Source organism: Sinohyriopsis cumingii, chromosome 18 (genome assembly GCF_028554795.1).
Source record: "Sinohyriopsis cumingii isolate HCF-2022 chromosome 18, ASM2855479v2, whole genome shotgun sequence".
In the NCBI taxonomy this organism is placed as follows: Eukaryota; Metazoa; Mollusca; class Bivalvia; order Unionida; family Unionidae; genus Sinohyriopsis; species Sinohyriopsis cumingii.
In genome coordinates, this window is record NC_142978.1 from 81,835,438 (window position 1) to 81,847,598 (window position 12,161).

The 12,161-nt window shown below is 35.3% G+C and overlaps 1 protein-coding gene across 1 annotated transcript in view; it reads left to right on the top strand.

The window, feature by feature from the left end:
- The window catches only part of LOC149777156 (uncharacterized), a 185,255-nt gene that overhangs the window by 88,791 nt on the left and 84,303 nt on the right, over positions 1–12,161 (top strand). Inside the window, exons 25-26 of the mRNA XM_089941382.1 lie at positions 5,372–5,476; positions 7,754–7,999. Of these exons, the coding sequence (XP_089797508.1) occupies positions 5,372–5,476; positions 7,754–7,999 (351 nt within the window). The remainder of the gene's footprint in view (positions 1–5,371; positions 5,477–7,753; positions 8,000–12,161) is intronic.

Genomic DNA, 12,161 nt, shown 5'->3' on the forward strand with positions numbered 1-12,161 from the left:
AAAGCAGATCAGAGTCTATATTGTTGGATCTGACTTGTAAAAAATAGTATGTATGGTACCCATGTTGTGGCACTAGACCTTTGTTTGGATGTTATTTTCCCACAAAAACTTCTACCCTGGTCAATTTATTAATACATTGATTCACTCTGACACTTGACGGCCGCAGTTTCTCTGAAAACCAATATCAGAGCATGTTTTTTGTTGGTCGATTTTTTTGGTCTTCCAGGAATTGGATGTCATTTGTGAACTGTTGTAGAACAGATGCAAGTTTTTATGGGGCTTTCTTAAAAACTGGAAAAAGCACATATAAATATACTGGAAGCTAAAATGCATGCGTAAATTACAAGATATTCCCACTGTCCTTCGCCTGTGTTGTTGTGCATGTGGAAATTCATTAATATTATGCATTGTATCTAGATCAAATGTGGCTTCCTGTTCAGTAGCTGAGCATATAAGCAGAATGTATTCTTTCTTCATTGACACTTAAAATTAGAGCCGTAAAAAGTTTTTGTTACATGATTAAAAATTTTTTATTAAAAAGGTTGTGGAAATGTAGCATCAAGTCGGTATGATAACATTTTATTACAATATTTTTCATGCCTGAGCCGGTACTGATTGACATGCCTGCATTAACCTAAATGATACTGTAGGTGATTATAAATTACATCAGAAAATTTGTGTGGAATATTTGTAAGAAGAGGAGGAAAAAAAAGTGGTTTGTCGCTTATTGAAATGGCTCGCAGTTGGGAGCCAGTTAACTATGTTAATCAGATTGCGTGTGAAATTTTTTGTTTGAGCAATTCTGCAGTGCATAGAAATTGAGATCACATGCAGATGAGTAGTGATTACTGTCGTGAATGTGAGAGGCCTTCCTTGATAATAGCTGAGAGTGTGCATATAGAAGGACCACTGTCTTATTTTAGTTCATTAAAGGAGTTTAACTCAAAACCACCACAGTAGCTGAATATAAGGACCAGTGGATCATGGTTTGTGGCAAATCCTTGACTTAATTTGTCATCTCCACAAATAGTAAGTGTTGCCTTTTCTCAGCAACGTGTATAAAGCGAAATGTACCTACATAATCTCTATGCATTGTGATTTGTTCTGATAATGATGATCAAGAGATCTAAATAAAAGATTAGCAGCAACCAGTGGTTTTATGATTTTTGCTGCATATCATGACCTTTGACCACATTTCTTGTTTCAGTGCCTGTTTCTGTCGACAATGCTCGATTTAAATGTGGTAAAACAACTTGAATATACTTGTGATGAATCATTCAGCAGGCAGGCTTAAAAAGTTCCTGTAACCTCTTGCTGCATTTCAGTCCATTCAAAACAATTGGAGTCAGTCTGGTTCATCAAGTATTATAGTCTTATAAAACCTGCTAAAATACTCCGTTTTGAAAACTGGTTGTCCATGCATTTGTTCAGCACTTAATCATGTAGAAAAATTTTAACAGCGATCAATCAGTCAACTTCGATAGTCTTAAGCCATCCAATATTAAATTTGGATTGGGATAGGATTGGGATAGTTTCGTTCCAGAAATTTTATCAAATTGGATAGTCAGATTTGACTACAGACTAAAAATATTGGCTAGCCTTTATCATAAATTACTTGATCTCATGCCACTATTTTATAGCCCCTTTCTCAACCACACAACAGAATTGTTCATATTTCCTCTTTTCTTTGCATTGCATTTTACTACTGTTTTTCAAACTTGTATAATTCATAATATACACTGTTTAAGGCTGTGCATGTTTATTGCTTGGCTCTGGTGATGAAATGTAGCCAAGTACTAGCATGATTAAGCAAATGATGTAGATTTAGTTCACTGTTCAATAGGTGATCTCAACAACTGATAGCCAAAACCTTTAACACAAGAATAAAACTTCGAGGCCCATAATTTGTCATCTTTGCCAATGATCTCGTTTATTGATATCATTTTATTGAATGATAAGTAACCTTTCCGTCAACCCATTCAAATGGCCGATTTACATGGTATGTTGCAGGATTTTACAAAATGGCGATAGCCAGGCTCTCCACCTGTGTAAGTAGCATATTTCCAAAATATTGGACCGTTCCGGTGACCTAGTGGTTAGACCATCCGCCTCGGAAGCGGGAGGTCATGGGTTCAAACCCTGGCCGAGTCATACCAAAGACTTACAAAAATGGGACTAACAGCTGCCTCACTAGGTGCTCAGCATTAAGAGGTTAGTGTTGGGACTGGTCGGCCTTGTGTCAGGATAATGTGACTAGGTGAGCCATCATACTACATGTCTGCGACATGATGCCCCAGTGATATGAATGAAAAATTGTTAAAGCTGCATTAAAAATACTGATCACACACACAGTATTGGTAAGCAGGCAAATTTAGACTTTTCTATATGTAAATGCTTGACACAAATTGCACAATTTTCTTTGTACGAATTTGTTCATTTGGAGAGCAGCGGTATGCTTACCTTCCAGAAACGAGTTGAAAGTTGCACGTATTTTAAAAAAAACTGCTGCCTGTAAAGTATACATCTTTTTTCTCAGATAGGTAGCTGTTTACATGTCTGCGTTCTTTGGCATGACATGAATGGTTATAAAACCAAATTTGATTGGTTCATTGGGCATTAGAACAAGCATTCTGTGGTACTTGAAACTTTACATCAAGATCCTTTTACAAGTGTGTGTTTAAAATATGGGCTACCTAGGAAATCCCAAATAGCTGATTCCCATTGTGGTTCATCTTTTAGATGACTTGTTCAGGAAATATTACTGATGATAGTGATAATGTCAACAGTTTTTAACGTTTTGGTCTATATTAGATTATTATAGATGTGAAAGTGTTAGGAACTATCATCGAATGATTTATAACCTGAAAATGGTGTTAAATACAAATCCAGTGTACAAGCTGGATGGACACAAACATATGGCATGCCTGTCAATCCCCTGAATTTCAAAAATAAATTTGGAAAAGGCAGAATGTCAAGCCTAACTAAAGGACAGGCCATTTAATAGTCCAATTTCATTTTGTTTCTCAAGTTAGTACAGTGGGATCTTTTGATACAGAACACATTTCTTTAAATTTTCTGCTTTGTCCTTGACACGTAAATTGTTGTCTCAAAGAGTTATATGGTTTGTGATATACATTGACTTCATGTTGTCTGAATATTCTAGCTAGGACTTCTGATGTACCACAGATATATGGCATACCGATGTTAGCTCTATTGGGCAACTCCTGCAATGCAGATGAAGGCAGTGAGATATTGCCTAAATTTCAAGATCTTAAGATACTTGTGCTCCAAGTATGGGAAATTGCAAATGATCATGAATTACCCAGAGCAAGGAAGCAACCTTTTGAGTTGCATCTTTTAAGGACTTCATGTATTACCTTATGTGTTATTTTTAATTTTATATTGTTGTTCTTAAAAGTTTACATATATTTGGAAAAGTTCATCGTTCTAAATTACTTGGCACTATATAGCCACTACTGTGCTGATGTGCTGTAAAATGATACTACATACAGTAAAGATTGTTTATCACGTTTCAGAAAGGAGTAGGATTTTAGAACATTGTGACCAAGAAACATTTCCAAATTTGTTTTTCAAATGTTTGTGTTTGTCCAAGTTGAAATGCACACAAAATTTGAAATTTTACAATAATTTTATTATTGCAACTTTATACAAATTAAATTATACATGTGATAATTCAAATTGTATACTTTTCCAGTTAGTGAATGTTGTCGTGCAAAAATTAGAGGATTATTTTTGTTATTGTAAACCCATTTCTTGGATTGATACAGTGAACAACATTGAACAGAGCATGCCAATAGGCTTTGAGAGCATAACATCATTAAACAGATTTGAATGATTGTGAGTTCATAAGGATTTGGGCTGCTTCTTTTTTTCTTTTCACTTTTGTGCTTAGTTCTGCATTCAGACTTGAATATTTGCTTTCGATTGTTATTTTCAGTTCTTGATTGATATTTGTTTTCTCCATCGTTTTCAGCCATGATTATGATAAGTTAAAATAGCCATTTGAACAATTTTATTACTATATGTAATCAGCAGTTTTTTTTTAAATGTGAACATTTTGGTATCGAGTGTGACAGGTGTATGATACTGTCTGGGTGATGCAGAATATTGAACAGCAACGGGTCATGCAAGTTTAGTTGCTGACAATTTCCATGATTTGTGTGGGGAAACTAATTTATCAAAAGTTTATTATTGAAGCCTGTTTCATCTTCAGTGCCTTTTTGTTGATTTTCGTAACTATACTAGAGGGTCAGTGGTGTTTACCTATTTTAGGATCTATTAATTATGATAATGAGAGATAGGAATGATGGATGAAGAGAGAGAAGGAAATTTAGAAAACACAAATGTTCCCAAATAAGGAAATATTGGTCTGCAGAACTTGAATGCAAGGGCAGATGTACTTCCTAATGGAAAATGTAGTTACAGAAGTGATGACACTGTGGCAATATTGGTGGTACCATCACTGTGGCAATGTCATTTTTATCCCACCTGATAAATTTCAGTGTCCTATTATGAAGGATATAATAAATGGAAATGTCGTTTATTTTATTTTTTTGCATATCAAGGTGAGTAATGCAAAAATCTAAAAACCATGTCCATGTACTCTAGTTTGCATGCTTAAATGACTTGCTTGTTTTCAGCTTTCTGTTCCTTATGCCCTTGATATCTTGGACCCAGTTTCACCTACACTTAAAAAATTGGTAAATGGATGCATGTTGAGAAGAGTACCTAGACCATAAGTAGTTCACTGACCTAATTTGCAAACTTGACTGTTTTCCTCTCCAACAGTTAGTCTGTGTATTGTCAGATGCTCAAAATGTGCTCATGCTGGCATGGCTATTTATGCTTAAAAGCAGTTATCATGATTTTCTCTCTGGGTGGGGATGTACTTGGGGACCACTAAAAAATATCCTAACCTTTTCATCCTGTTCATTGTTGGTGAGATAGGCATTTAGCCATCACTCGCATAACCTTGTTGATACAAATAGATTACACTGCTTTGTGGCCTAGTGGTTGCAGCATTTGCCCCTGATACAGGAGGTTGTGGAATCAAACCCCTGCTGAGTCATACCAAAGACTTGTAAAAATGGTACTAACATCTGCCTCACTTGGTGTTCAGCATTAAGAGATTAGTGTTAAGACTGGTCATCCTGGTATTGGGATAATGTGACTGGCAGACATCATGCTACATGTCATGAATTACCCTTCACAAGACATCACTATAAACTGCCACACTGCAAACATAGCAGTATGACTGAAAAATTATTAATGCTACGTTAAGAATCCAAATCACACATAGATTAACCCAAAGGTAGAGATGATTCAAAATATGTCCACTTTTTTTAACCAGGTTTTATTCAGATAGTACAGACATCATCAGGTCAACATTTGATAACTACCTCAAGTACAGGAGTGGTCACTACAGTGGCTCAAGTTGTGTCAGCTGCCTCCATAGGTAAGTTAATTTGCTATAAAGAGATTCTTTTCAAATTATAGATGAAGAATAGTCTTAACTATTCTAGTACACAAAATTCAATATTGGACGGGATGTTGTTTTCACAAAAGAATATTGAATGGCCAGTTGTCAATCACCCCCGTAAACTTCTTGGGATGATTGCCATGAAAAACTAGACTCTCATTCATCCTATGTTCTGGTTGGTGCTAAATGAAAATGGTGCAACTCTGATGTCAAGTAAGACTGAAACAATAGTCCTGGAAAAATCTTGTCGCTACTCCTTCTGATGTTATTGCTACTCCTTCAGAATGTATGGTTATATTCTTTGGGTTTTTACGAAAAGATTATTGTCCATTAATTGTACAGATTTCAGTGATAACAATAAATTTATTTTGAGCCAAAATTTGTACATATAAATAATAAAAAGGATCGACTCGTTTATCAAAGGATACAGCCGATGCACATGGGAGAACAGATGAGATCACATGTTCAGTATGGTATCTATTTTAATAACAGTAACAATTATAAATGAACAAAGTGTATGAACCTTTAGAATAACCACAGATTTAATTCTTCCAGAAATGCAAACAAGCTACTACGATAAAAGACAGTTACTTCATTTATCCTGGTCATTGTGATTTGTTACTTCATAGATGAATAATTTACTGCAGTACCCTTAACACTACAGTGAAAGAAAGCGGAGATCTCTTCATTTGACATTAGCATTGTTATGGATTTCACAACATAAAAGCAATACAAACCTTTGAAATGACTATTGGCTTCTATGATTGCTAATCCAGTAAGGCTTGTATGGGTTATAATAATAATGGATATAGAAGAGTATGGCAGTTTGTGAAATGTACTTGGTTTTGTTTGTTGCATATAATTCTGCCTCACAAATTAAAGTATTCTTTAACCAGACTCTACTTTGTTCCAATTATTTTTGTGCAGGTAGGTTCGAAATAGTCTGCACTCCACTTGATTTTTAAAAAAAAAATGGTTTGTATAAAAGTCTGTTTATATCTGGTTTTACAGTAGTCGTTAATGTTGCAGCACATTTTGCCAAATAATTATGGCCACAGGTATTGTTGAGGATGTGGTCACTCAGACCGGGCATTTATGTAGCAAGGAAAAAGCTATGCACGAAGATGTTGGTCATAAGTGATAGGTGTTTGGTCATGGCAGAGGTCGCTCGGATTGGGTTTAACAGTACTCGTGCAAGTTTTTATCTTATTGTTTATTTCTAGTCTCACAGACTGAGGTCAGGTGAGCTTGTGGTGTTGTCTTTTGTTGTGCATTACCTATTCATAATTGTTACTTGCAATTTTTCTCAAAAACCCACTTGATCAATTCTGCACATGATTTTACAAGGGGCTTTCTGCCATTGAGGCTTTTCAGTTCATTCATTAGATCGTATTTCATCTTTCAATGTCACAGCAGTTATAACAAATGTTTAAACAACTCCTAAAACCACTGAACAGATTTTGACAAAATTTAACAGAAACTGTCATTGCATTGAGGGATTTCATGTTTGTACAAATGAAGCTGTACTGAATTCGGATGTGACTGCAGTTGTTAAAAATATACAAATCTTGAAACAACTTGTTAGCTGCACAACAGATTGTGACAAACTACAACAGCATCCTTGCATAGAGTGCTGATCTGCCATCAGGTATGGCTGTTAATAAAAATTAAATTTAAAAAAGAAATAACTCTGGCATTGGTGCATTCCAATCTACCATTTGATACGGTTACTGTTACTAAAATAGGCAAAACACTTTTTTTAAAGGTCATTTAATAAAATTTGACCAATATCAGTATCTAGGCATGGAGGCCTTTATATATATTAAACAAAACAAAATGAAGCTGGTATGTCATTAAATGTGGGTGAAGGTGCAGATATTGTTTTCATAACTTGTGCAATCAACTGCTTTGGAAAAACTTAAATAGAAAGCCTCAATCTGACCCATATTTCTTGTCTAGCTGTGAGGCAGATGTTGGCTACTTGTTGAATCTACTACAGCCTTGGAATGTTTTGCACGCACTGATGCTTTGAAATATTTTATTTCCAACTTTCTCTAACATGCATATAAAATCTCTGACTGAATCTTGGACATTGATATTCTTGTGGATTATTGGTCATCATTAGGACTTTTCTTTTGTTGAGATGATAATCCAGATGTGATAATCCATCCAGTGAGCAAGTAGTTTTTATCTAGTCCACATCTGATATAAGTTTTAATATTGTAATAACGTATACAATTTTCTTGTTTTCAGTGAATGTGCCTACAATCACAACTCTAGCTGGAAGTGGTCAGACAACAGTTACAACCAGTGTAGTTTCTCAAGTCAAAACCACGCCATCCATACAGCTGCCTTCAATAGGTGGTTGTACAGCAAGCCAGAGGCCAGTGATGCGGGTGTCTCCCCTAGCAGCTACAACTAATGTGCAGTCTGGTGCTTCTCAGCCCCTAGTTTCTTCAAGTTTTGCTCCAGCTAGAACCAGCCAAGTTGTCCCAATAGGTGGGTTGACACTGGTTTGCTATGTTTTTGTTTCAACGTAATATCAGATTCTTTATATTTTATTTTTCTCATTTGCCATGTTCATCATCTGGAGACTTTCATCTCTAAAGATGCCTCAGAAATTGATGTTTAGAGCCAAAAATTTGAATCTGGGCATAATATGCAGAAAATGGATTGAAAGGTGTCTGAAGTTTAGTAAACTTCTACCAGTAATCGGTCAATTCTAACGATTTTTTACCTGTATAAAAGGAAAATTGTATTAAATGTGAAACTGAATTGCTTTGTTGTAGTTTCATACATGCCAACCCCCAAGAGAGGTAAGAGAGGTATAAGAGTAATAATTACTAATACAAGTGGCAAAAAAGCATAATCTGAGTATAAGAAGAACAGTGTATATAGTACATACCATAATTACAGAAACCCATCTGCTCTCATGGAATGTTCATGTACAGTTACTATACATAGAAAATAAGGAAATGATAAGGAGGCCTAATGATGAATAAAAGCACAGCAACCAGTAGTCTCATGATGGCAAACCTCAAATTGTAATCATTATTCTGTTCTCACTCACTCATGATGTCTTTGATATCAATTTGGGAAATTTTGTTTGAATTTTTTTGTTGTTTGTTTTGTTTTGTTTCTTTGTACTGGTTCTCAGTTGCCCATTTTATTACCTGGGTTATCATTGGGCAGGGTTTATCTTTATTAGGTGCAAATTTTCATTCTTGCACAGTTGTATTTCCAAGGAGCGTAGTTGGTTGAAGAGGGATGGTAGCCATGAAAAGTTCACAATTCAGGTTTATCAATTTTTTTTTTTAAAGTGGCATGTATTTCTCCTGATTTCACAAAAGCTGTGTTGTACCCAGATTCCTGTTCTTGGCACCCAATTTCTGTGTTTTTACCATAAAGATCTGAACATAAAAGATACAGGTTGTAATGGGGGGGGGGGGGCAGATTTTAATGGCCATTTACCAACACTGCCTAAATTAATGTGTGGATGCAGCGGTTGCCTTGGCCAAATATTAACATCCTTATGTCAGCCTAGTCCTCGTTGGAGTGCTGACTTAGGATACATTTTCAGCACAAGTGTATAAAGTTTTACTAGTAGAAAAAGTCTTTCCCATGGTGAAATCTCGATCTTTAGAATGTTCAGTGTATCGTACCAAACTAACCAACCAAACGACCTAACACTTCTAACAAATTTGTGGTAAGTGCCCTTTAAACCTTAGATCCACATCTATTATTGCCTTTTTTCTCTCAAGTACACATCTTTTATCACTGCATTATTTACTTGGATCCACATCTATTATTGTCTTTTTTCCCCTCAAGTACACGTCTTTTATCACTGCATTATTTACTTAGATCCACATCTATTATTGCCTTTTTTCTCTCAAGTACACATCTTTTATCACTGCATTATTTACTTGGATCCACATCTATTATTACCTTTTTTCCCCTCAAGTACACGTCTTTTATCACTGCATTATTTACTTGGATCCACATCTATTATTGCCTTCTTTTTGTTTTTCCTCAAGTACACATCTTTTATCACTGCATTATTTACTTGGATACACATCTAGTAAAAACATTTTAACCAGCACTGTTACAAATTAATTTTTTTTTTTAACCAATAAAGACCGATAGCCTTCATCCAAACTTTTGACAAAGAAAGGAGTGCACACTTGTAATTCAAGTGTAATTCAAATTGGCCATTTTCATAATTGCATATGTATTTACAGGTTACTTAATTAAAACGGTTGCTTTGAACTTGAAGAATTTATGCTGATTGAGGTCTGACAATTAGAAAAGTTGTCTTCAGATATATATGCATGTTTGATGGGTAAATAACACTTCTTTTGGTCATGGAACTTGCAAAGAAGTCCAGTTAGTGAATTCACTTTAATAACCAACACATGCCAAGAATAGTATTGTGAAAGCTTTGTACATGCATATTATATGTAATAATTAATCCTTAGACAATGGACATGTGATAAAACTTCTTGGAAATAACCCCCCCCAAAAGGCAGAGACTCTGGTATTTCCAGTGGTTACAAGTGATGAAGAATCACATTTTGCATGCTTAGTTTTAACAGAAAAAATTGGGAGGTTTTTAACCAAAATTTTCAGAAAAATATATTTCTAGCCACTCGCATTGAATCTCCATTTGAGCATCAGAAATAAAAAATAGTTTCTTGGACCCATATTTTTATATCTTAATCTGTCGGTTGACCGTAATCATAATCTGGTCAGTAGTGTACATAAAGTCACCTCTATCATTATAAGATATTGTTGAATTTTCTGTTGGTTGACCGTAATCATAATCTGGTCAATAGTGTACATAAATAGTCCCCTATCATTTTAGATAAGATATTGTTGAATTTTCTGACAACTTTACAGAAAGTGATGGCTACTTTTATATGACTATTGTTTTGGTGCATAGGACACTCGTTCTTCTGCAGTGGTTGCTCATATCTTCCAATTTTCTTGCACGTTTTAATTATATGTGTGACTGTTATGTACTTAACCCTTTACCTCGTGCAAGCGCCTTTGGACACCTCTACTCCATTTGTATGGAAGCGCCTTTTGGCGTCTCCATTTGCATGGAAGTGCCTTTTGATGTCTGCTGTAAACATCAGCCATTTTAAGCCGGTTTTCATAGCGCCAGCTTCGGAGAAACCCCCTATTAAATGCTACATTCATTTGTGCGAATGACAATTACGTTAGATCATGTGGTCACTGTTTATGCTCTGGTCGATATCTGTTATTTAAAGTAACTGGTTCATAATCTCCACTCTCCAAAATGATGGTCGCGGATTTCATTCAGTACTTAACGACGTTTTCACTATTAGAATCACAGCTATGAAAGATTCAATAACTTAGGTAAAGGCTCTGATGTAGGCAGCAATTAGTTTTTATAAATTATCAGATTCAGAGAAATGGCAGCTACGGTTGGTCACGTGTCTCACTGACTTGACAGTGAACGAGTTCTCGATATTTTCAAGCACATAAAAAATTCTTCCGTGAAAAATAATTACACAGATATAACAATCAGACTACTCTTAAATTTTCCACACATAATAGATGTGTACCAAAAATGTAAAATGGTTAAAATTGCTGTTAAACGTAACATACACTACATTGCTTAACAGTTAACAGGTAGTCCTATGTGTATGGAGTTGAATGTATTAACAGGTGTCCTGTTTATAGCGCGCTGCATTTGGTAACTGTGCTTGATGAGGTAAAGAGTCCAATTATTCTCAAAAGATCGTGCTATGTCTTTTGTACACACATCAAAGCATTCTTTAGAAACTTTTCCAGACTATTTGCTATATTCTCTCAAACATTTGGAGTATAGAAAGATAGGGTACTTTTGAAATAACTCTGGATAATTAGCCATCTGGGTTAAGATTTTGGGTATCCCCATGTTACAGAAATATTAACACAAGTGTTTATTTTATTCAGCATTATGTAGTCACTAAAGAATGTCACGACTGAAATGTTCTATAATTTTGTATTCTTAAAAAATATTGATGTTCTTTAGACCTAAAGATTTTGGAATTCTTGTAAAATCCAAATTTGTACTGAATAGTTTGTTTGAACATTGAATATGGCCACCATCACAACTATATTAAAATCTCATTTTCCTACTGAACCACTCCAGTGGCCTAGTGGTTAGAGCGTCTGCCTCGGATGCGGGAGATTGTGGGTTTGATCCCCATCCAAGTCATACCAAAGACAAAAATGGTACTAACAGCTACCTCGCTTGGCACTCAGCATTAAGAGGTTAGTGTTAGGACTGGTCGGCCTGGTGTCAGGAAAATGTGACTGGGTGGGACATTATGCTACATGTCTGAGGCATAATGCCCCAGATCTAGACATCACTATAAACTGCCACATTGCAGATATCATAGCTTTATGACTGAAAAATTGTTAAAGCTACGTTAAAAATCCGAATCACACACATTTCCTACTGCTTCTGAAAGTCATATCAACATGGGGTTTTCACTTAAAGTCTTCTATGATGATTAATTGGACCTAATAGAAATTGGTTCCGCCATTTTAAATATTTTATATATTGTTAATTGTCCTGAATGAATGGTTATGCCAGCATGATGTTTTCAATACAATTCTTGATATCATGTTTTTTTTTTGTCAGTGCTAA